This window comes from Melospiza georgiana, chromosome 1 (assembly GCF_028018845.1).
Source record: "Melospiza georgiana isolate bMelGeo1 chromosome 1, bMelGeo1.pri, whole genome shotgun sequence".
Taxonomy (NCBI): Eukaryota; Metazoa; Chordata; class Aves; order Passeriformes; family Passerellidae; genus Melospiza; species Melospiza georgiana.
The window spans coordinates 121,527,743-121,553,523 of NC_080430.1; the positions used below are offsets into that span (position 1 = coordinate 121,527,743).

At 44.1% G+C, this 25,781-nt stretch overlaps 1 protein-coding gene across 1 annotated transcript in view; it reads right to left on the bottom strand.

The window, feature by feature from the left end:
- SLCO5A1 (solute carrier organic anion transporter family member 5A1) overlaps positions 1-7,227 on the bottom strand; it is a 67,317-nt gene extending 60,090 nt beyond the window's left edge. The window contains exon 1 of the mRNA XM_058029435.1: positions 6,285-7,227. Coding sequence (XP_057885418.1) covers positions 6,285-7,227 — 943 coding nt within the window. The remainder of the gene's footprint in view (positions 1-6,284) is intronic.
- Between the last annotated feature and the right edge of the window lie 18,554 nt (positions 7,228-25,781).

A 25,781-nucleotide genomic window follows, 5' to 3' on the forward strand; every position in this document is an offset into this window, starting at 1 on the left:
TTGTGAACAATGCCATAGCTCATGGCAAGGACACCACTGGAGAGATGCAGAAAGCATCCCTAAGGGACATGACACTGGCAGAGCAAGTGAAGATGTATCACTCACGACATTAAATCCTGCAGGCAGAAAACTTCAGAGCTGCCCCCACTCTTTACTGAACTCACTGTTATGTACACATTGCTTAAAATGACAAAAAAACCAGTTTCACTAAATGCTTAAGAAAATGGTATCTAGGATTACAATATGAAAAAGAGATATCAGTCCACCTATGGAATAGGAAACTAAAGTGAAGAAGAAAAGTAAAATCTTTCTATTTCCTCAGTTAAAGGAAAGGACAATAAAACTGCACAGTGCTACTGTAAGCAATTATTGGGAACTGTGCCAGCTGCCTGATCAGCATTTTAACAAAAAAAGGGATGCTAGAGTGCCAGAGAAGCACAATACTGCACCCTCTGAGTGTAAAATCACCTGTGGGAGAAAGCAGTGTAAACCATACACACAAAGGGCTGCAGTCACTTCACCTGCATCCCAAGATGCTCTCTACCCCCAACTAAGAGCACAGCAAGCTCAGCCTTCTGCTAGTGCTGCCCAGCTGAGTGTGCAAACAAAACAAGTGAATGTTTCACATACAACCCCATGGAATCACAGGATACACTGAGCTGGAAGGGACCCACAAGGGTCATCAAGTCCAACTCATAGTCCTGCACAGAACCAACCCCAAGAGTCACACCATGTGCCCTAGAGCACTGTCCAAACACTTCTTGAACTCTGTCAGGCTGGGGCTGTGACCACTTCCCTGGGGAGCCTGTTCCAGTGCTCAAACACCCTCTGGGGGAAGAACCTTTTTTTTAATATCCAACCTAAACTCTCCTGACACAGTATTGGGCCATTCCCTTGGGTCCTGTCACTGGTCACCACAGAGGAGAGGTCAGCGCCTGCCCCTCCTCTTCCCCTCTCAAGGAAGTGTAGACTGCAACGATGTCTCCCCTCAGCCTCCTCTTCTCCAGGCTTAACAGACCAAGTGACCTCAGCCACTTCTCATACAGCTTCCCCTTAAGGCCCTTCACCATTTTCATTGCCCTCCTTTGGACGCTCTCTAATGGTTTAATGTCTTTTTTGTATCATGGTACCCAGCACTGCACACAGTGTTCAAGGTGAGGCTGCCCCAGTGCAGAGCAGGACAATCCCCTCCCTCGCCTGATGCACGCCAGGTTTGCACAAAAACAGACTGCTGAGTCTCAGTGCTTGCCTCTGCATAAAACAAGATGTGGCCTTCTCTCAGATAAAGTAAAATCATGTATTTGAGAAATGAGCTCTGCACACTTCCTCTTTACAAGGAAAATAGAGCAAGCAATAAAAAACACTGGTGAACATGCCCTTTTGCCTCAATTTTTGATTCAAAAAATCTTCCTTCTCACAGGCATGCTGTAAAAAGAAATACACTATTTCTGTAGGGTTTACCAGCTATAGGGATCAATGCTGAGAAAACCCTGTAGGAAACTAGCCTTTTTGGACATCAGGAAGCAGGAAGCATATTCCAAAAGCAAATCAAAAGTGGTCATAAGCTGACTGGTGAGAATAAAATTAAATGCTGGTCAGCTGTTTCCCTACTTCTACATGGTCCCTTTTGCTCAGCTAGAAAGTTGATACTGTCTCAGAAAACCTCAATGACCTTGTAGCACCCACATAAAGGATCTGATGGCTCCAGTGGGTTCCAGTTCCTGTCTCCCAGAGACATCCATAACCCCAGAAGCAGCCAGACCAAAATGGATCAAAGTGGCACAAAAGCCCAATGCTTCCTGTGGCAATACCCAAGCACTGTCACGTTACAGAGATCTAGCTTGTCTGGCAGCTGGGCTATGCCCTGGGACCCAGCAGGCAGGGGGGGTGGGTTTCTGATGGGAAGCTACACCTCCTGCCCTCTCCTTTCAAGTGGGATGTGGATACAGAGGTAGATTTAACTACAAGTATAATAAATACAATCATCATACATCCACATATAAAGACTTAGGGGAAGCCTGGAACAAAGACATGAAGGGTAAGTACACAGAACAGCTACCTGTAAAAAAACCACTGATAAGGAGGTATTCTCCAGACAAAATACAGTCACTGTGAAATGGTTTACCTAATGCTAGAAACAGCAACCCACACAAACAATCCTCATGAAAACAAAGCAGAATTGCAAAATATTTTTGAAATTTGTCTAAATATTTGTTTTTTTTCCAGGCTATGAAATGACTTTACTTCCCTGGCTTTCAGCCATTATCTGTACCAAGCCCATTTGCACAGGTTCTTCCAATTTTTCAGCCATTATCCCATAAAACCTTTATCTTTGCATTTTGTAATTACAGTTTGTTCCAAAACCTAGGGACAGTCTGCATGAAATTAAACTGAGACACTTTTCTCATATCATATCCTAACCAGCCTACAGTATTCTGGAAACTGAAATAAAACATCCTTAGCAAAATGACTAATTTGTTCACTAGTCATTTTGGGAGGGTACTGGTAAAAGCCATTCCTAAATGCTAGAATATTTTCATTCATGTAATATCTCTGTAAAACCTGATACTGCCTCCCTATGTGTGAATTTTAAGGGTAAATTATTTTTTATAACAATATCCACTTGCAAAAGAAGAAAAATATTTAAAAGTTTTCAGCCACTATTAAAACTTCTAAGTGCCACACTTAAAGAACTGCTTTTTAAAATCCTGATATAATACAAGGTAAACTCAGATTCAAGACAAACTGTTGGATCCCTACAAAAAAACCCCATAATGTTTAGAAAAATCACAGTGTTTTAAGTGCTAGAATTTGACGAGTAGCAGAAACACTATCAAGAGTGCAAAACAAGACTCAGGAAGTCCAATTCAACTTCAAATTGAATTGCAATTAATTTAATTGGATAAATACTTAGAAGAAGAACCTGCACACATCAGGCAGCTGACAACAGACACATCACAGTAGAGCAGAGCACAGAAGGGAGAGAGAGACTTTGGACAAGATAAAGACCACTTAGTACTGCCCAGTTTTTACACAGTGTGCAACTTCCCTTTTGGATTATCTGTGATTAAGGGAACCAGTTCTTACATTTCCTAGGCACCTGTTACAATCATGACTTGTTTTCAAGCCTGATGTCACACATTTCTCAAAGTCAGCATCAGGGCATCAAAGTATCGTCAAGTTCAAGGGGTGGGAGAACCCGGAGGTGACACTGCTTCACAAGGAAGAAACATCCCACACAGGAGCTCACACGCTGCTGTGCGGGCAGCCCAAATACAATCCCTGCTTGGCACCTTTGTCCCACTGAAAACAACATAGCACCTTGTCAACTGGCACTGTGCCATTCTGACAGATGGACTCGAGTGTAGGCAGCCAAGAGACTATGTATAAGCATCAAATATGTTTTTTGAGAGGAGGACTTCCAGCCAGGAATGTTAAAACAGCTGTCCACATGGAGCTTGCATGCCTATACTTAAGAGGATATGCTATTGCCACTCGAGCCCTGAGCTGGATTAACTTGGAAAATAAATAAGATAGCTTCCACAGCCACATAAGGTGAGTTTTTGCAGAATCAGGATTAGTGATACTCAAGGGGGGCTTTACTGACCTACTCTTAGTGGGCACACTTGCAGGGTCAAAATGCTCATCAGTTCTGAAGCTCAGTGAACCTTTTATCAGATGCACACATATGTATTTATCTTCCTGGAAGAAAAACATAGAATGCAATACCAGCACAATTATGAACAAACATGTAAGTGACCTTCTATTTCATGTTAGAGGATACTTCTTTTATTAATTAGGTGTCCTCACTCAAACACATATCTGTGTGACTGGGACCTGTTTCCCTGGGCTTTCATCTCTTTTTAAACCTCAACTGCCGTGAGTTACTCCAAGATTTTTTGTTAGCCATGCCTCCACACAGACACACATTTTACATTTTGGCCATCACTTGCATAGTTTTCCCCAGTAATAGAATCACACCAGCTGGAGAAGCAGGCATTGCATAACACAGGACGTGAGGTGGCAAGCCTGCAGAGCCATGCCCAGGCCACTTCTATCCCAGCCCTGCACCTGGCTGAGCTGTCTGCTGCCCACAAATCCCTCTCCTCAAGGACATTCAGCATTCCAAACCATTGAGAAGATCCAACAAAAACATGTTTGCTCATATCAACGTGCCAAACAGTGTTCTTTTTCTTTCTCCCCCAAAAACTCAGATTTTACTCCTGCCCCTCAAAAAGTCACTGGCCTGTATCTGAAGTGAGGCAAATACTTAAACATTAACAACTTAAATGTTTCCTCAGAACTCCACACTATTTAAAAGAGATAATACCAAGACTTCCAACAGCAGACAACATTGCTTCTAGCCCTGAGCGGCTTCAAAGACTGAATGGAGGTGATAGTACATTTTATTAAATGAACATTTTGTGTTCATTTTAATTCTCCCTGTGGTCACAATCAAATCACAGGCATAAATTTTTCACATACACTGTAGCTGGGTGTACTCATCTTTGTTCTCCTGAATCACTAAAAATGAACTTTCACTCTACAAGGGTCCTCCCAGTACAGATCAAAGCTGCCTTCAGCGTCTGGCAGCCACAGGGTCACATGGAGTCTGCCCAGCTGCCGGTGCCTTTTACCTTTGTTAACTTCGCTGCAATTAAAGTTACCTGAGTCATTTCATGAGTATTTCCTGTGCTAGAGGCGCATCAGTGGTAGGCATCATTTCTCCTGCACAGTGAGGATTTCCCCCCATTGACCTTGCCTTCCCCTCTGTTGAAGAAAGATTTCCGCCTCTCTCACCGTTCACCTCTTTTACCCTTCATTCCTCACCTACAGCATTTCCTTTTCTTTCTTCGTTTTTGAGGACTGTGCGAGATCACCTACTTGCAAAAGTTCCAAACTACAATTTAGTAACCTCAGTAACGAGATGCCTTGTTTCTTCATGCTGCCAATAAAGTCAATGCTAGGTTAATCTTAATTTCCATACCACTTAACCTTTCTCAGACAGGAGAAGAGAGGGAAAAAACACTTTGTCAAATACTTCATCATGCAGATTAGCAATGCAGTGAATACCTCTCCCTCCTTCCAAAAACCTGCAGTGCCCCAGGCTTTTTCAAGACACTGCACACAGACTGTGCATGGCTTTAGAACGGTTCAGGGAACAGTCAAATTGCCAAAGAACAGGTCAAAAGGAATAAAAACACTGATCCAGATCACTACTTCTGTTCAGAAAAGTTACACACACACACACTCTGCAAGTGTATAACTTCCATAAATGTGTGTTTTACATGCAATTAGTATCTCCATGGCTATCATAAAGCCAAAGAAAACTGAACAGCAAATGGTAATGCTGAGTATCCAAAACCCCTTCACAGCTCTCTCAGCCCTCTTAGTGCCTCTCCTTATTTGAAAAGCATGTGAAGGGTACATGAGGTTCATTTCTTATAGAGGCAGCTAAGGGGCTAATGCAAAGTCAGCAAGCAGTTAATCTTCTTGCACATTACACAAACTATCAGGATCAAACTCCAGTAAAGTTTAGTACCCTGATATATCTGAGATACCCTTTATACCCTTTCTTCCCACCATGGCACAACTATCAAGAAGACTTGCCTGTACCTGCTAAAAACATATGTCAGACTGGACACAACTCATTTCGTGGGGCTCCTTGAGCTGCCCTAACCAAACTCAAACCTGAAGGTTTTACACGCTGGTTTATCAGTGAGTTTCTAACTCTGAGATGCCAGATGATGTACCAATGACAGTAAAAATTCATTGCTAGTTCAGGCAAATGAATGCTGGAAAAGTAAAACAAAGCATGCCAAAACTCTCTCAAAGTGCTTATTGAGCATTAACATTATAGACACTTTAGGCTAAAGGTACAGCAACCAGAATTTAGAAATGCAAAGATTCTATGTTAGCAAAAAGAAACTTGAAGGGACAGGGCAAATTTTAACACTGCTTTCTGAAAAAGTCATCGGCTACTGCCAAGTGCTGAAACGCATTAGAGAAGACAACTTTCTCTGTTGTTCTATTACCCAGCACTGCAGGAGGGTGTGAGTACAACTGCTTTTAGGCACACTGCATTAGCTTCACCCGTTACTGCTGTCCACCATGCCACAAAACATTTTAGAACAGGAGAGCACGGCAATTTTACTTCAAAAGGTCATGTGAAAAGGAAAACTTAGCACAGATGTTGTTCAGCAGGACCAAGGCAGAAGTACCTGTAACTGGCCCCTCAGAGACCTGGGGTTCAGCTAAGTGCCCAGGTACTTAAGTTGCCTTACCTAGGTAAAGCGAGGCGTTTTCTTTCTTGACATTGTCATCTAAGTAGGTTGGTCCCAAAGTATAGATGGGTGTCGAGCCCATGCCAATGAGGATTTGGGCACAAATGAATAAAGCTACATAGAGAGAGTGGTCGTTTCCACCGGCGTCCTTGACGCAGGCCGACGAGTCCCACTGCTCCTTGGCAGTGCCATTGCCGGCCACGCACAAGCCCTCGTTACTGACGGAGGAGTTCAGCTCCTGGATCTGGTACGGCGGGGAGATGAAGTGAGGTAAGGAGAAGAGCGCAGCGCCCAGGGCGATGAAAAGCCCCCCTACGGCCAGCCAGAGCGGCCTCCGCCCGCGACCCCCGAAGTAGCTGATGAAGACCACCACCACCAGGCTCCCGATGTCGAAGCAGCTGACCAGCAGCCCCGACTCCGAGCTCTTGAGGCTGTATCTCCGCTCGATGGTGGTGATGACGCTGCTCAAGTAGCCGGAGACCATGAGGGACTGGATGAAGGTCAGGAAGCACATGCACACCAGGAAGAAGCGCGAGTCCGCCAGCACTGCCCGCAGGCACGCTCTGCCCGGGGGGCCCGCCAGCAGCAGCGCCGGCGGCGGCGGCGGCGGCAGCAGCAGCGGGGGGCCCAGGGATACCCCTCGGCCGGGCGCCGCCGGCTGGCTGCCCTCCGTCTTCCAGGGGAAGCTCTCGCTGCCGCTGGCGGCGGCGGGGAGCCCGCCGGCCTCGGCGACGGCGGCGGCGCCCTGGCCCCGCTCGGCCTCGGGAGCGGGTCCCGCGGCGGGGCTCGGCCGGCCGTCGCCGCCGCCCCCCCCGGCCGCCAGGGGGGAGCCGAGCGCGGGCAGACTGCGGCACCGCGGCGCCTCCGCCCGGCCCCCCGCCGCCGCCGCCGCCGGCCGCTCCGCCCCGGGGAGCCGCTGCTCCGGGGTCCCCGCCGAGGCCATGCTGGGTCCGGCGGCGGCCTCACAGGAGCCCGGCCGGCTCCATCGCTGCCGTGCGTCGAGTCCGCTGAGGGGCCCGGCGAGAGCGCAGCATAGCGAGGAGGGGAGGAGGGAGGGGAGGGGGGTGGCCCTAGCCGCGGCCGCCGGCCGCCCCGCCGCACGTGTCAGCCAAACTCCTTTGTGGCTCCATCCGCCCTCAGTCTCGCTCGAGGGGCCGCCCGCCCGCCGGGGCGCCCGCGCTACCGGCGGCTCCCGCTCCCCGTCGCCGCATGCCCGCGGCGCCGCGCTCAGCAGCCGCCGGCCGGGGCCCCGCGGACAGCCTGCCCGCCGCGGGGCAGCGCCGCCCGCTCCGCCGCCCGCATCCTCCTCTCTCCTCGCCGCCGACGCCGGTGACGGAGCTCCGGGGGGTTGCTGCCGATCTGCGGGGCGGAGAGCAAGCACGGGAGGTCAGCGGCGCCGGCCACAGCGGCCCCGTCCCTCCCCGCGCCCCGGCCTCTGCCCGCCCGACCCCGCGGTCTGCGCTGAGCTCCGGGGAGCGCCTCCGTCCCCGTCCCCGCGGGGGCTGGATCACGGCAGCGCCCCGGGGACCGCGCGTCCTTGGGGACGGCACATGGATTTACATAAGAGCCGGGGAGGCCTCGGCCAGAGCGCGACCCTTTTATTTGGTGCCGGATGCGACAGCCAAAGGTCGCCGTGCCAAGCCTTTTATTTTCTAGCCTAAAAATAAATGCGCTGAAATAAATACTCCGCTACAACTCGGCAGCCCGGGGAGCGGCGGCAGGCGGAGGGAAGGGGAACAAAGCAGGAGCCGGGCAGCGGCGGCGGGCACCCCGGGACCCGGCAACCCGGGGGCGACCTCGCCGCCCCAGCTCGCTCGGGTGCCCCCCGGGACCGCCGGGTGCACAGCGGTGCCCACACATCCCTACCCCGGCAGCGGAACACGCCTTTTGCCTCCTTTGTCCGCTTTTGTCTCTCCCGCCGCCTCCTGCTCGCTGCGGCCCCGCGGAGGGGTGGGCGGGGGAGGCAACGGCACCCGGGCAACCGCGCCCCGGCGCGGATCTCCCCCACCCCCAGGGGCCGCCCGGTGGGCAGGGCGGCGGAGCCGGCGGGGCGCACGGGGCTCTCCCTCCCGGCCGCTGCGAAGAAAAACGCCGGGGCTACTCACCGAGCGTGCGGCGCCGGGGGCGGCCGGCCCGGGCCCTGCGCCCCCGCCCCGCCTGTCACCCAACGCCGGGTCCCCCTCGGCCGCCTCCGCCTCCCCGGGCGCCGGAGCGCAGGCGCGCCCGCCGCTGCCGCCGGGCCGGGCGATGCCGCCGGGCGCTCGCTGCCCTCCGACCTGCCCTACCGGCTACGCGGCTGCACCCCCTGCCAGAGAGGCCAGGGCCCCCGCGGGACGGTGAGCCCGGCGGCGGGGCACGCCTCGGGAGCTGCCCGTTCCATGCCCTTGCTCACCCTGGAACTGCTGAGGGCTGCCGCTCGGCGCTCGTGGCTGAGAAAGTCCGCGGAGCGCCACGGTTGGCAGCCCCGGGCGGCGTTTAGGATGCTTGGAATGGTGTTGCATCCCCTTGTGTAAAAGGCGGAAAAAGACAGGACCTTAGTTACATCGACTGCTGAAAAGTGAGAAGAACCAAGGGATGATTTTAAAAATTTTTGTCTTAAGGAAAATAGATCACCTGATGATCCTTTTTGTCCAGAAACTTATCTCCAATGCAAACCATCTCCAAAACTGGGAGCACATGTAAAATACAGGAAAAGTAGTTCAGAGTTAAGTTCTCATAGAGTTTTCTCCTAATCCCCTTTTTTAGGTTTGTGTAGTGTCTTGAATTGCACTGGTTTGTTTTGCTCTCAAGTCCCTGTATTTAAAGCCCTAGTAGCAGAATAAGGCTAAATAGTCCTGCAAATTATTTGTTGTGGAGTGATAGAGTGTGAACTATTGAGATATTTGTCTTTTCCATAAAATAATGCAAAGGAATGCACCAAAGAGGCATAATATCGTACATATTTCTAGATAGTTAGTGCTTTTCTGGCAGGATGGTAGATTTACCATTGATTTGTTTCTCCTCCTTTAAAAAAACGTTCAAGACTGACTTGCCACTTTTTCCTTTTTTTACTTATTTTATAGTCTGGATCAATAAGATCGTTCCATATCATATCCATGAAAGTTACCATCTTCAAGTTTTATGAAGCTGTTATTCAGAGGTATTTTGATACCTCTTTGTTCTCACTTAACACTCCAACTGCTCAAACACAGCAAAAACAATATCTTTTTTTTGTTTGGTTGGTTTTCAGCCATATTTTTTCCTGTTGAGAAGGTGTCCCAAGTTTAGTGCTTGTTTAGGCCTTAGATTTTTTATTACCTTAGGATTCTTTAAAAATTCATTCTAATGATTCATTCTTGCTACATAAGGTCCTTAGGACAATTTGTTTTATTTCATTATCCCACAGTTAGTTGTTATCACTGCAGCTCCTCTCTCCTGCCTCTTCCACTGTCAGCTTCCCATGGCCACAGCTTCTGTCACTGCAGCTCTGGCACTCACTTCAGTGCACAGTAAGCTGAATAAACTCACTGAGGCAGCAGAAAACCAATCCAAGGGAAAAAAAAAAGTGTTTTGCTAGTTTTATAAGCTGAATCACTTCACCAAGGATGGGAGCACAGGAACTTGAGAAAAAAGTATAAATGGGAAAAAAGAGGTCCATGAGGATAGAGGAAAGAGGATAACCCATTTCAACAAGAACAAGCTCTTAATTCAACTCCATCTTCTAACCCTGAGGACATACATGTAATTCACCTGCTAGGCAGTAACCCTTCAGTCACTCCTTTGCACTTGAACTGCAGTTTGTGAGTCTAATGGAACATATATATGGCACCTCAGTGCTGGGTTCTGTCCTTGGTTCACAGCGGCTCCATGCAGCACCACAGGCTTGGGGCAGAGTGCCTGGAAAGCTGCCCGGCAGAAAAGGACCTGGGGGTGCTGGTCAACAGCCAGTTGAACATGAGCCAGTGTGTGCCCAGGTGGCCAAGAAGGCCAATGGCACCTGGCCTGTGTCAGCAATAGTGTGACCAGCAGGACCAGGGCAGTGATTGTCCCCTGTACTCGGCACTGGTGATGCTGCACCTCGACTGCTGTGTTCAGTTTTGGGCCTTTCACTGCAGGAATGACATTGAGGTGCTGAAGAGTGTCCAGAGAAGGGCAACAGAGCTGGGGAAGGGTCTGAAGCACAGATCTCATGAGGAGCAGCTGAGAGGGTCGTGATTGTTCAGCCTAGAAAAGGAGGCTGAGGGGAGACCTTATTGCTCTCTACAGCTACATGAAAGAAGTTGTATCCAGGTGGGGGTCAGTCTCTGCTCCTAAGTAACAAGTGATAGGATGAGAGAAAATGGCATCAAGTTGAATCAGGGAAGGTTTAGATTGGATGTTATGAAAAAATTCTTCACCAAAAGGATTGTGAGGCATTGAAAAAGACTGCTTAGGGAAGTGGCGAAGTCACCATTCTTGGAAGTATTTAAAAGACATGTAAATGTGGCACTTTGGAATAGAGTTTCATGGTGGACCTGGCAGTGCTGAGTAACAGGTGCACTCCATGATCTTAAAGGTCTTTTCCAAACTAAACATTCCCATGATTTTTACATCAGCTTGGGGATCTTGTTCTATAACTAGGATTCCTAGCCACTGTTGTGTAAAGCCAACAGTAACTTTTGTGAGATTGCAGAATAACAATAAATACACAAAAGCATTCTCCAATCCCATGGAAAAAATATAAGGGCAGAGCATTCCCAGTTTCACAGCCTTTGCAAACACTTTCAGGTACAATTTCAATTCTTTCCACAGTGGCAAGCCTGTCAAGAGAGAAACAAGGTTCATAGGACTTTGTGAAGGTGTTTGTTTTGGGAAGTTATTCCTCCAGACTACAGGTTCTAAAATGTTTGACTTCCCTGCTTACTTTTAGGTCTGAATACTTAAATAATGGGTTGGCAGTTGAGTATGATCATCCAGCACCAAGTAGTGAATGGGAAATCAGTATTACTGTCTTCACTTGACAGGTTGATTACAGAAGGTGCAACAAATAGTGCCCAAATTCACAATAAAATACAATTTTATAAAACTTACCGTGGAAACTTTCTCCTTTTTAAGTTTTACCACAGTGAATTTAAAATACACAATGTCTCTCAAGCACAAAGCAATCAATTGGTATTGCAGACCAGCCTTTTCACAGCTAGAACTGCAAAAGAACATAGCTCCCATTTTGCTAGATTAAGGACATGGGCTGACATCCTATTTTGATTTATCTGTGTTAACGAAAGACATAAAGTCAGGACTAGTGAAAGGTAGGCCCTTCATCCTAAGATTTCCTAAGTTCCCAGCTGACAACCTCCTTCCCTGGTGGGCTGTTCTGCTGTGGTGGCAAGCTCACACAGCACTCTCAGCTGCTATTCAGTGAGGGACAGGACCTTAACCCACAGCTTGGGCTCATGAGCTGATAAGTTCCAAAAGAGAGGGTACCAGAGCTACCAAGGCACCATCTTTTTAAGGTCACACTTTAGTTGCTCTCAGTTTTGAGGCTTTACATGTCCTTGGTGGTTCAGGGAGGTGGTGATGCCCAAGAAGTACCTCAGCCTAGTCTATTTCAGGCCACAAAGAGAGGATAAACTCAGTTCAAGGGTGGCATGAGTTGATGGCTCTGCTTTTCTTTCAGTGTTTCACATTTCCAGCCAGGCTTTCTACTCGATGAAATGTCACAAATACAATAAATCAACACACTTGTCTTTCTTCCCCTTTTCCTTCACACTGCTGCCATTTTTGGGCAACGTCTTCTCTTCATTCCCAGCCCAATATTAGTAAAAGAATAAGCAAAACAGCATGTGCATTAGAAGGCGAAAGGACTTTAATTCTCCTGGAGCATGAGCACTGGGAAGCATAAAACAAAAGGACGAGAAATGTCACTCCTCAGGGACCCTCACCAAGCTAGTGTCCTAGTGAACTCCTGAGGGCAGCTCACTGCTGGGAGAGAACAACTCATTATTTTTATTTCAGATGTCAGAAAGAGCACTTGTAGCAGCAGATTCTGTACTAAAGAGCTCGTTTAGTACAAGAAATGAGCTTAACCACAGTCAGATACTGTTGGGAGACATCCACATTAACGTTTGTTGGTCTCCAGAGAAGAACTAGCTGCAGTCTCATGAATGAAATAAGGAGACCATGAATGCCAGGGAGGTGCAAAGTGATAGGGGAAAGGGAAAGGAAGAAAAGATAAAATCTCAGAAAAAAATGGTTGAATTTAGAGGTGACAGCCATCAGTGTTAACACTGTACATGTCACAGAAGAAGGCACTATGTTCCCTCACTGAAGTCATTCTTCTCCCTTACAGTCTGCCTCTGCCCTGCACTCCCATCCAGGCAGCAGCCCCAAGACGTGCAGTGGGGCCAGGGCAGTGGGAATGATGGATTCAGCTGGCCATCCAGGGATCATCAGGCATGGAGAGGCGGGGAAGGGCTTAGGTCGGGGTGGGGGCAGTCAGAAGCAGCAGGTGCTAAGGACACCTGCGCAGGGAAAGCTCTGACATGCCTTGCTGTTGCAGGGCTGAGTGCAGCACTGTGCCAATAACCGGGGCTCTCCTTTGAGGGCCCAGCAGCAAGATAAAGCCCATGCCACCTGTATTAGTCATAGCCATAGTTTCATAGGGCTTACTGGTTTATTTTAGGAGATGCTGAGTCTCAGGAAGTTACAGTGAAACTGCATGAGATAATTTTAACAGTTGTGTTCAAAATTAGACTTTCCTTCTCAAGCGAAAGCCCAGTGTGTGTGTCTAAAAAAGCTAGGCAAGCATCTTAAAAGTGGGCCTGACTCAGTTATTTATGTCTGCCTCCTATGCAAACACACACAGAAAACCTTTTTTTTGAAAAATGAACTGAAGTGTAATGTGTCAGGTTTTATACATAAGGAGTGTAAAGAATAAAATAAAATTTTAAAAATATAAAGCATAGAAGACATGAGAAGAAGCTAAAACATATTTTCTTTTTATACATACCATTAACTTGAGATCACATTGATAAATACTAAGTAGCAAAATAGGAGGTAGGGGCAGGAAGAGACTCTAATTCCCAATTTTGCAACATGTCAGACTGTGCTAGGAATTTGTCTGGTGGGGCAGCGGCACGGGGAATGATGCAGGAAGGTTTCAGAGTCAGCACAGAACCTGCATCTGGGCAGTGTGTCAGGTCTGAGGAAAGCAGTGAGGGCTTCATCCATCGAAGGAGAGGAGCCAGCCCATTCCTCCCCTCTGGAGCCAGCCAGGCTGGAACCCCTCACTGAAGCACCACAGGCTCTGGGCAGCTTTGAGCCACCACTCATTCTGCAGCACTGTGCTGCACTCTAGCCCCAAGCAAGATGTATCTAAAGGCAGATAATCCACCAGCTAACCATCAAAGGTATCTTTTTTTCCAAGTTATTTACAAGCAAGACACACCAGATCATTGAACACATACTTTGTTAGGAATGTATACAGGGCCATGGTAGCCTAGCGGCAACAAGATGAGAGATGATAAATGCAAAGACACATTTGGTGCCTGTAATTGTTTCCTAAGCCCTATACCTCTGGTTTTAAGCCTTTTTTTTTCCTACTGCCACAGCAGTGTCAGGCATTAAGGAGGCATGAGATGCTCAGGCAATTTAAATGGGAGAGGAAGAAGGGAGCTGTACTGTGCTTTTCAATGTGATTTCACTCTTTGTGTTCACACTTTTTCCCTGAACATCCCAGTCCCTCTACTACATCCTGCTTTTAAAATGATATAAACATTTACCCAAAACTGTGAAAGCATTGTTTGAACCCAGGATCAAAGCCATGAGCAAAGACTAAACCAGACTTCCCTCTCACTCATTCACAAAGATCTCATTTCTCAGCATCTGCTGCTTTATTCCAATGTCACCTTTCAGCAGCCCTTTGGCAAGAGTTCTGTATTTATTTATAAGCTAGTGCATTTATGTTTGGCTAATATATGCATTATGACATTAACCAACCTTAAACATTATTCTTCTCTCTAAACTTATATGCTTTTACATGTGCTAGTTTTAAATGTTAAGTGACAAAATCAAAATACTTGGAAATAAATGTTTGAATTCTTTGCTCATATGCACATTCAAAATTCCATATTAGAATAGAACATTTGCTCATTGTTTTTTTCCCCCCACCTGATCATTAGTTTCTCTCAGGGGAAACACACTGGCAACATCACAAATTAGCAGTGCCACAATAGAAGAAACATGGAAGAATGCCAGTGAGTAAAAATATCCTCCCCAAAAGCTAGTACACAGGAACATAAATATATCTGGGAACTCCTGGGTCATTATCCCCCAAGGCAGGTCACCAGGACAGGCTTTTAGTGGGGCACAGTGTAGCCCGACCACAAACATCAGTAACTTCAAAATGTAGGGGGTTTAGTACAAAATACCAAAAAACCCACAAAATCTATATTGCTCCATTAAACAAGAAAAAAACCTGTTTCATTGCCAGCTTCTTAGTAAATCTATTGAGTGTCTAGAGGTAGACACATCAAAGACATTTTCCTGGCCCCTGCCAGTGTCCAAATTGGTGCTCCAAGGTGTCACCCAGCGAGTCACCTCGAATGGGAATCAACAATGTGCCACTTAGAATCAGCACTTCTGCCTTCACACGAAGAGAAAGAGCGTTTGTCCAGATAAACTACATGCCATTCAGAATCAATATCTTTAAATAAAGTCATGAGCAAGTTTAATTAGAGAGTAGCAATAAAGTAATTGAACATTGATGAATATAGAGAAAGGTAGCACAAAATAAGAGTAACACAAGAAAGAGTGATGAGAATATACTCTCATGAAACACTGGCATCTAAAATTTGATTTAATATAATCAGTTCAATAAATCCGAGAATATTAAAAACATTCTTCAATTGCCAGTACAGAAGCTGGCTCCTTCCTGTTTCAGGAGACCTGAAAAGGGAGAAAACTGCTGAAATTAAGAGAATTATACTCTGAGATAAGTCCATAAGACTTTTCCTACCTACCTCTGGAATGGTAAAGCCATTTCAAAGCCCTTAGGCCCTTAGTGCACCCTCACACTTAAACCAAATTCTCTACCTAGAATAAGAAAACCAGAAAGGAATGTAGCAAGCTATTTACAATTACCTGGTCTGAAGCAATACAGTGTTAAAGAAGTTACAAAAAGCTTGCCATGAAAGCAGCTGGTAAATAGATACCAATGTTCAAAACAAATTCAGGCCAGATATGAGAGCAGGGTTTTGTTGAGTTTTTGGAAGAATAATTTGCCCAGTAAGGCAAATTTAATAGCCTTAGGGTCCTTATACAAATAAAACAAGCAGATATCTTAGAGGAATGCATGCAAAATTATTCTGAAGTTATGTGTTTATTATTATAAGGCTGAAAAAAGAACTGAAGGAAATGCTTTAAGAGGAACCATATGCTGAAGCATTATTCACCTTTTATCCTCAAAAACATGTTTTTAATGTGGGCACTCTGAAGGTTCATTGCAACAAGCAGTAGTCACTGAAGCTGCTGACCTAAGAAAGCTTTTAGGCATGGTAGTCATGGAGGCTTATTTATGAAATCCATCAGTAAATTTAAACTATTGCAGCCACCTATTCCATGCTGAAGACTACCCTGCTACTGTCCTGAGCTCTGATCTGTGTGGTCTGAATTGTCTTCTGAGTTAAAGGAGAAAGTGATTCCCTGTGTTGAGGGAAATAAATACTTTTGGGTTTGTTCTACCCAAAGGGCTGAGATCAGCCACTGAGCTGTCACTGAGCATAAACACAGACTTTAGTCCAGCGTTCATCGCTTGGGCAGGGACTGGGGAGCCTTGTTGCACTGGAGCTGAAGTGAGAGGCAGCACAGCAGAGATGTGGTGACTAGATCTGATGGCTCCTGCACACCACGGGGACTGGCCTTTTTAGTGTTCCCACAGGGGACAGGTGGGCATGTGTTGGGCTGAAGGGATCCCTTCTCAAAGAGGGCAAGCCAAGCTAGCCCCACTGTTTGTCCAGTGAATCTCCTGCCCTCAGTGCCATACTGCAGATTCCACTGTGTACTCCAGATGTGCTCCAGCTATCTCGTTGCTGTAAAGAAGAGGAAGGTGATTGTTCTGGTGCTTCTTTAAATGATAATTACCTTTAATTATCTAACCTAAGTCACCAGCCTGTGCAGCTCTTCAGCTTAGGTTCACAGACACTTGTAAAATATTTATTGTCATGACATTTTGGGGAAGACCTATTCTAATTTTAGCTTTAGCTAGCAGGTTAAATCCTAGCAGGAAAGTGGGAAATACCATCTGGAGTACTGAGGCATTGCCAGACCTCAGCCCTTCTGCAAATACAGTTTCCATGCAACTGTGAAGGGAAGAGGCTTTATCTACTGCTCCCTTTCTCCACTCACCCCAGCTGGCAATGTGGTCCTGGCCTGGATACTAGGTACATGCTATTTTCTCTGTTATATCTGTGGCCAATAATACAACTTGCAAGAAAGTTAGGGACCAAGCAGTGCATGAAGGCTGTTGACCCAAGTTTGCCTCTGGGCAAGAGTCCTCTCATCCAAATCAAGACACTACAGCCTCGATTTCACCCAGATGGTGATCTTTCATTTTCTTACTTGCAAAAAATGTTTTGTATTACCTTTTATGTTATTATGAGATGTCTGTAGGGACCATTAAGATCTGGGTGTTGTGCAGAGCTCAAGGACACACGGCAGAGTGTGACCTCGAGGCTCTCATGCTAGGCTTGATGTCATATAGGACATCTCTGGGACTGCTGCTGCCACTGTCAGCAGGAGCAAACACTGAGTTTTTGTCTTTACTAGTCCTCAGAAACCCTTTGGTGCCCACAAGGACAGAGCTTGTGTTTGTACAAGAAACGCTGAAGTGTGTTCACTTTCAATTTGCAACATTCCCTGTTGTGAATGACATTAAACTATTTTGCATATAAAATGGCTATGTAAAATTAATCATAAATAGTTTTAAAAGAAAATCCTACCTATAATGTAGCTCATAAACCAGATTTTCACTCTGATGTTTTTAGGTTGTCATGGTTGCCCCTGCAGCTATTATTGCTGGATTTGAAATGTCAGAAAATGGGCTTCATATCCATCACCTAAAGGAACAGTTACTCCCAGCATAAGGAAAAGACAAAATAAGTAAAGCTTTAAAGGCAGTTTTAGCAGGTTTCTTTAGGTATTAAAAATATTGGCAAGAAATATTACTCCACAAAATGAAAGAGAATACTTGTAAAAGCTATTATTATTTACATCCACATATACATCTACACAGGCATACTCATACAAAGACTACTCTCATACTAGTAACAAATAAAAGAAAAGAGTTGGACTAAAAAAAAAATGCAAGAAAGGGTGTGGATTCAATGGAGCTGTATAAAATTACTGGAGAAGGCAATCCAAGCTGCTCTCTCCTCATATGGTACCCAGTGCTAGCTCTTGTACTGACACTGTGCAGTCAGAAATTCCCACTGATGTGCTGGTTTGTGTTCTGTGAATTAGATGTGAGCAGTGGTGAATCCAACCAGGGCCTTTTTTTGGGTGTTAGCTACATCCTAGAGGTGACATGCTGTCCAAAGTCAAATGGTCCCACAAAATTCAGTAGTAAAATTTCCTTTGCCACGCACCTATTCTCCAGGTTATTGCTGCCTTTAACTCATTGTATTGTCTTTTGAGAAACAAAAAACTGATATGCATCTGAAACCTCTTTATGTAGTGTCTGTGACTCTCTGTCTATGTGTTCCTGTAGAACCCTGTTAGGAGGGGTCCTCTTCTCAGAAGTTTGACCATTCTTTCCTTGGCCTTGGATCAGCAATTACATTTCAGCAACAAGCATTTCATTCAAACAGGAAGACAAATATGGCTCCTAGAAGGATGACTTGATAGCAAAAATCAAAAATAATGTTTGCAATTTTCGATTGTTTAAAGATGGTAGCAGTTTGAATGTTATGTAGGTGTTGTAGACTAAGAAATCACATTGTCCAGCAATCCTTGAGAAGATTAAATCTGTAAATTCAGCAGTATTTTGAAATGTTTAGTATTGTTTAGACATGTAAGGTAGAAAAATTCCATCTCTTCACACAGCTATTTACATTCAGCTGCCTCAGGGGAGATGTTTTCCCTGTTGTGCCTCCAGAGAGAATTAAAACTGCAGTCCTCAAGTGCAGATGATTTCCTCAGAGTGCTGCTCTCTCAAGCTCATTTACAATTTGTCTTGTCTTCCTGCATATTTCCAACTTTTCTACCTAGCGTCCATAAAAAGATGCCCATAGAAGAGGTGTTGAGGAAACCTCCCTGCCTGACTATCCAGGAGCCACCTAAGCTGGGACTACGGCCCCTTCACAGCTCCACATCCCACACTCATGGAGCCAGACCAGGGTTCCTCACCATCTCCACCTCAGGTTTCCTACAGCAGAGTTTCAGACATCTGGATCCTTAAAGGAACACAATTGTGGTGAAATAACAAAATAACAGCTCAAAATGGGTGCCTCAAGGAGGGACCTGGAACGGGGAAACCCTGGGTTTTATTCCAGCACAGTCTAAGTGCTCAGGAGTCTGGAGGCCATCACTCTGCTGCATCTCTGAGTGTTCCTCACCTGGCTGAGCCACAGGTCCTTTAGCCCTTTGTTACACAAAGCATCAGCAGTTCATGGGCTCTTTTCTGGGCTTCCATCACCCAGAGCTCAACCTGCAGCTGCACACCGAGCTACCTGCACCAAATGTCTTCCTCAACACAGGGGACCCCTTGCAGCCATGCAAGAGGAGTCTCCAGCTTTCAGATGCTCCTTCTTGGAAGACCAGTAACAATTTTGGAACAGAGGATGTGGTAATATGCCCATTGTTCACAGTCTAAATAACAATGTGCAGCATCAGCTTCCAAATGTCAAGGTCATTTGTGATATTTCTATTTTGAGTAAAATGGCTCCTTACAGTTTCCATGGTTTCACCTGAAATTCGTAGTGAGCCTCATTGTTAAGAACCTTGAAACCCAACCATTCTAATAAGAGAAAAGAGATCCTCTTCTGTGGGTAGTCAATTTGACTTTCAAATGTAAAGCAGTCTGTATTTACCCTGGATAGGTTTATGGATCTTTACACTGCATTTGTGAACAAAACCAGGAATTTGGATTATCCAGTTTGCCCTTCTTTTTGGCATATTGCACAATAATGCATTTAATTATTTCTTCAGCACAGATTTTTTTTTTCTACTGTGGAAATATTTGCTTTATTGTTTACTTCACATAAGGAAATATCAGCTTTATTAAAATAAACTATTGAGAAAACATTGTAGGTCACAGTCAATCAAAATGCAAAAGAAACACAAAATGCTTTAGAGATGGATTTTAAAGTGTAGCATTGCTTCAGATTGTATTCTGTATGTCACATTCATCTGTGGAAATAGTAACAGCTATTAGAAGTGCCAAATTTTACAGGACAAGATAGTAATTTTTCTATTATTGCTGTTACTTAGTAAGTATTAATCAGAAACAGAATGCTGGAAGGAGATTGAAGAATGACTCAGATGAATAAGGCAAGGAATAGTTTAGTGAATTTTAAAACCTCAAAGTGCAAAATTAAAACTGTGGATACAAAAAGGCAGAAGATTTCCATATTAGGTCCTCCAGTACTGTTCTTGCTGAGTTGCCAAGTTCAGAATGGTCCTCTTTGCAATATTACTGGCACAAACACTGTGTTTTGTCACCAAAATGGGGCAATGCATTAATTGCAGTCATGTAGCTTCACTGGTAGAAATAGGATTGGAGCAGACACTGCATGGCAAGGAAGTCCTTTATCTTATTAAATGGACATCTCTACAGCCCAATTTTAAACAGAATATGGAACCAGGTCATTATTTAAATCTGTTCTTTCTTTCATTTCTTTCTTTCTTCAGAAGCCGATCTCTTAGTAGACTGTCATCAGCTGAAACTCATAATTCACATGACATCAGTCTGTGGTATTTTTCTTATTTGCTAGTTACTCTTTTTACAGCTGTAGAAGACACAGAAAATGTAAGAACATAGAGGAAAATTGCTATTTTATCTCTGAAAAATTGCAGTTTCATGTTGTGAAAAGTCTGTTCATTTTCCCCTTTTCAGGCCAAGAGATTTTTAAAAGCAGTAAGTGGGATCCAACTCACCCAACTGTAGTTGTGTTAGATGTGGACATTCATGTTGAGTTCATGGACTAGATTCAGCAATACAGAGAAAATTCAGTGGTTGACCTCTAGATATCTTTTTTTCTTTATTTTATATATATACAACAAATTGTTTGTGGAAATGTGAAATTGCTTACAATATCTGTACATTGCCATAGCTGTGAACAGTTTTGCTTAGTGTCAACAGAATTTTATACAAAACTAAAATGTGTGAGGACTTAAGACTTCAGCTACCTATTTTGTATTATTTAAAGAGTTTACATGTATTTCTATATCCTTTGGTGTTATTTCTTGGTTGATACATTTCTCATATGTGGGATTTTATAGTCCTTACGGTTTTAGTTATTTGAGAGGAAGGAAAAAAAAGAAAATAAAAACTTTGCATACTTTGTATGTTTTCCTACTCTTAATTAATTTGAAATCCTAAAGAAATCTGTAAAAAACTAGGATAATTATTGTCCAGCTTGCTTGCATCCTCCATTCTTCTATCCATCCCTATTGCCTTCCTCATACATCCTTCCAAAAAGGTCTGTCCCACTGTTCTGCCAGCTGTGCCAGAAGCCACCTTGTAGATGTGCAGAAGGACGTCCAGCTCCTAGAGTGTGTGGTCTCTGCACCACAAGGGAGTGGGTGCAGACCACAGAAAGATGAATTGTTCCTGTAAGCCTCACTTCAGTATGATGGCACAGTTCTGTACTCTCCTCATCTTGTTCAGCCAAACCAGCTGGCCTGAATCTTTTATAGCAAAACTAAATTGGTCAAGCAGAGCTTGAGGCATCATGATGTAACAAAGTATTGCATCTGATACAACAAATGTGTTAATAAGCAATTTTGTCTTGGTTAGTTTTTTAAATACAGAATGAACTTATAAACATGCAAGGTCTGTCTAATCCTTTTTTATACCTCAAAACACAAGAGAAATGCACATGTTAGAAAGCATTCCCAGCAATGAGACACTTCAAATTCCTTCATAGCTTTAATACCTGGGAGATTAACAGGTGAAAAACACTGTCTACAGGGCTCTAAAGGAATAGAAATGACTGAAGGCTGAAACATCCTAGCAATCCAAATAAAAGCATAAGATGTTACTACCAGTAAAGACTATGAGAACAGTATGAATGTTCCACAGACTGATATATCTTAGGCAATCTTACACTGGGGCAAGGTGCTTTGAGAACTTTTTTTTTCCTTTCTTGTTTTTTTTTCCCCAGCTTTCTTTTTTTTCCTTCACCTGCAAAAAACCTCCTTCAGTTCTTTCTTAAAGCTCAGAATATGCATGGTACATCAGTATTGGAACTGCATAGTTTTTGCTAGTTTTGCAAAAGGCCACATGTTGGGTTCTTTTGATCAGAATTGCCAGGCCTCGGAGAAAGATAAATTTGCTACAGTCACTTGGCCTATCTTGCCTGCAAAATAAAATCTGTGCATACAATAGTTTCAGTCAAGAATTTATAGGGAAAACTTCAAAGTGCTGTAGACAGAGAAGAATTTTGAGTATCTCTTAGCTGTACAGAGCCCTTACTCTTCCCTGGAAGACCATACGGTTGGTGCTGTGCTGCCAAGTCAGTGAGTGATAAGAAAGCACAGATTTTTAATCAGCTGTGTTAAAACTCAAGCAATATTCTGTTTCTGCTTTTAGCATTAAGGAATGTAAATATTTTTGAATGGGTTTCACATGAATAGCATGAAAATACTTTTTTTAAAAGCTGATGCATTTTAGTGTCTAAAGCATAGAATCACAGAATTATTTGGGTTGAAAGGGACCTAAAAGATCATCTGGTTCTAATCCACAGTGACAGTATCTACATATTACCTAAGTTTAGAATTCCTTCTCTAGTCACTGAAGATGAACTTCCTGACTCATTTCCCAAATGTAGATACCAAGTGCCGTTGGAGATGTCACAGGACACCTGGGAGCACTGCACAAAGGTGGCAGATGTTGCACACATTGCAGAGGAGACCCATGACTTCCCAAGCTTCAGCAGGACATCAGGCAGAGCCCTCAAAGGGCATTAGGCAAACTCAGTAGAGTTTGGAGCTCCTCATGCAGGCTGCTGTGGGAGGGAGACTTGAGGAGCTCAGAGCACTGGGCAGTCTGTCAGCAGCCTCAGCTGGGTTTCCATTGAGTGAAACAAAGCTTAGACAGTGTCGGTTTCTCGGCTGTTTAGGTGACCTGGAAAGGCCCAGGGTGGCCTTGGACAACCCACGCTTCAAAGGACGAGAAGAGGCTTCAGATCTTTTCTCGGTCTCGGTGTTTATTAATTGTTTATCTAAAAGATTTTCTCTTGGCCTGACAGAGGACTGCACAGCAGCCAGCCATGAGCACACTGCGAGCCCCCGGGGCGGTCACCTATCTTTATACTCGAAATTACGTGTACAATATTTATCAATTTTCCCCAATACCTTTTACCCTTATTAACCAGTGCACTTTTAGTAATAACCAATCCCAAAGTGCCAACATCACCACAGAAGATGGAGGCTAAGAAGAAGAAGAAGAAGAACAGGACACGCCCCAATTCCTCCATCTTACTTCTTTAACTCCCCCTGTACAGAAATCTTAAACCCTGTGTTTCACACTCTAATTAACCTATCCCTTCACCATTTACCCCAGTGAGATCCTCCCATCCTCATACAGGTGTCATTTCCCGTGTAGGATCAAAGTCCAGCCACCAGACACTTCTGGCAACATTCCAGGACTCCCGAGCCCCCCAAGGGTGGTCTCGGTCACTCTGCACATCAGTCCTGAGGTGCTGAGATCCCACAAGACAGCTTGTTCCCACATAGTTAGCTGCATCTAGGTACCTAAATCTTAATGTCTTGTGACCTGCTGCTGAGTCTCACCATGGATGTGCAAGTAAGAACACAAAGTTGTTCGGATTTGTAGAGAGATCAAGTAAGATGTGCATCAGGGAATACTGATGGTCTAGGGAACAGCAATTTCCAGAATGAAACAATACCTGGAATAATATCTTGTACCTCTCCAGAAAAGTATTTACCATTAAACATGCAAGAAGCTTTGTCTTTATTCAGTGAAGCATTGCAGCATACTCTGGGAATTTAGGATGTGCTTAACAGGTCTGCTGGCTGGTTCAGGACTCTAGCTCCATCTGCATACACATATTCTGCACTAAATCTTGTGCCTGTGCACAAGGTCTTGCAACCCATGCCTGCTGTGCATAACCTTAGTGGAAATTGGGAAAAAAATTAAAGTCAAATAAGTGGATTTCTGAGCACAGCCATAAGATAACTAAAAAATCACATCCTCACGGTGTTCAAGCACTCATGGTAGCTGCTGTTGGAGTTCATAAAGTTAGAGGGTTTTAAGAAATGGTTAAAAAAGAACTAATTCCCCATAGCTGCCAGTTTGCTGCCATACAGCAGCTGATGAAATTGCCTTTGTCTGAGCATTACAGGGCTTTGCCTTCAGTTGCATGGCCTCAGTTCTGCAGCACACATGCAATTCAGAAGCATGTTTTCGAGTAAGGAGTATTTGAAGTGGAATTCAGTTTTAGGAAGCTTGCAGACCAGAATTGATTGGCAAAAGAGATGGGAAACATCTCTTACCAAGAGGTTTTTTGTGGGTTTTGGAGGCTATGAAATCAGCTTTTACAAAAAAGTATATTATGGATATAAAAAAGATTTGACAGTGGGATGCTTCTATAGTCAATGGGAACTTTGTAATAAAAATGTTCATTTGTTCTTAGTTCACCCAGGATTTCACTGCTGTGAATTTAGATAAAACTCAGATCTCTTCACTCCCAGGGCTGAACTGAAAGATTACAAAAATAAATGGTCATATTCTGATGGAACAAGCATTTTCTAGTATAAAATATATGGTAAAGAAGAAAGTACTAGTAATTTAACCTAATTTTAAAAAATAAACTGGTTTTATAATCTAACTTAAGTATGGCTTCTTATCAGAGCTGGAAAGATCCGTGTCTTGAGTACCTTCTCTAGACCTGTCTGAGCTCTTAGACCTGATTTACTTTTTCAGGATCTGTGTAATTGGCTTAAAATTGATAGAGGAGGGGGGAACGGGACACATGGGAGGGCACATGATAGATACAGATGACACTGGCAAATTTCAAGTAGAAATATTTTATTTTATTTTATTTTATTTTATTTTATTTTATTTTATTTTATTTTATTTTATTTTATTTTATTTTATTTTATTTTATTTTATTTTATTTTATTTTCCATTCCATAGTAAAGCATCTTAACAAAAATGTCCGTCTTTCCAAACCAAAATAATGTTTTGTTTTTAAACTTGGTTTTTAAACCAAAGCCAGGCTTTGCTTTATTTAATCTCCACTAATGGTTTTTCTACCTTGAACTGAACTGCCAAATGCATTTTCAATGAAAAAATTATCCAGAAGCTTTGCTGATAATTCTACTGAAATAACAGGAGGATTCTGATCTGCTCACCTTGTCACTATGCTCCACAGACAGCTTTTGTCCAACCTCTCATTGAAAGACTGTTTCTTTAATTTACCTGTTACAGTGAAATATCTAGTTGTTTCTCAGATCTCATTATTATCTTAAGCCATGAACTCCATAAACATAAGAACTACCATGCATACAATTTCATACTACATAATTATGTTAAATCAGCAAAACACTGTTAATACAACCCCAAAATACTTTTTCAATTGAAGTGCAAAAGCTCAAAAGCAGCTGGTGAAAGGCAGAGCTGGAAGGACTTGACCACTGGTACTATCCACTAAGCTCCAAATACCTAAAGGCATCTTGTTACTTGTGATGTGTGGTCTACCCTGTTTCATTAAATCCTGCTCCTCCAGCTGAGGCTCTGGCATTTTCAAGACAAATCCATCATCACCGTTATAAAATTGGGCTAAATTGGCTGACAGTCTGATCCAAACTAATCCTGCAGAAACGTTAACAAGTCCCAAAAGCAGTTGCTATTAGTAGCTGATCTGTTTGAAGAAAGATGGACCAAGTATGATGAAGAGGTTAAAAATAAGCCCAACAACCTGCGTGCTTGGCCATGCAGCTTTCTGCCTCTGTTATCTAACCTGCTCACCTCGTAAGAAATCTCTGATTTAATTAGAAGTACCAATCTGGGATTCGTGCACTTACATAACAAATCACTTTGGGAAAGAATTTAAAAAAAAAAAAGACCTTTGTACATACCAGGAATACTATCCCCTAATATTAATTATTTATGCTTGTAGTAATTACAGCATGGATAGTAATAACAACTAGCCAGTTTACAGTTTTGCATATGCTGAATTACAATAGTTGCAGACAATTAAGGCCAGAACCTGAGAGATAATGATCATACTGCAGAAATATTATGTGTTTTCTCTATCTTTCATTATTCACTGCTTTAATGAAACTCCTTCTGTTTTC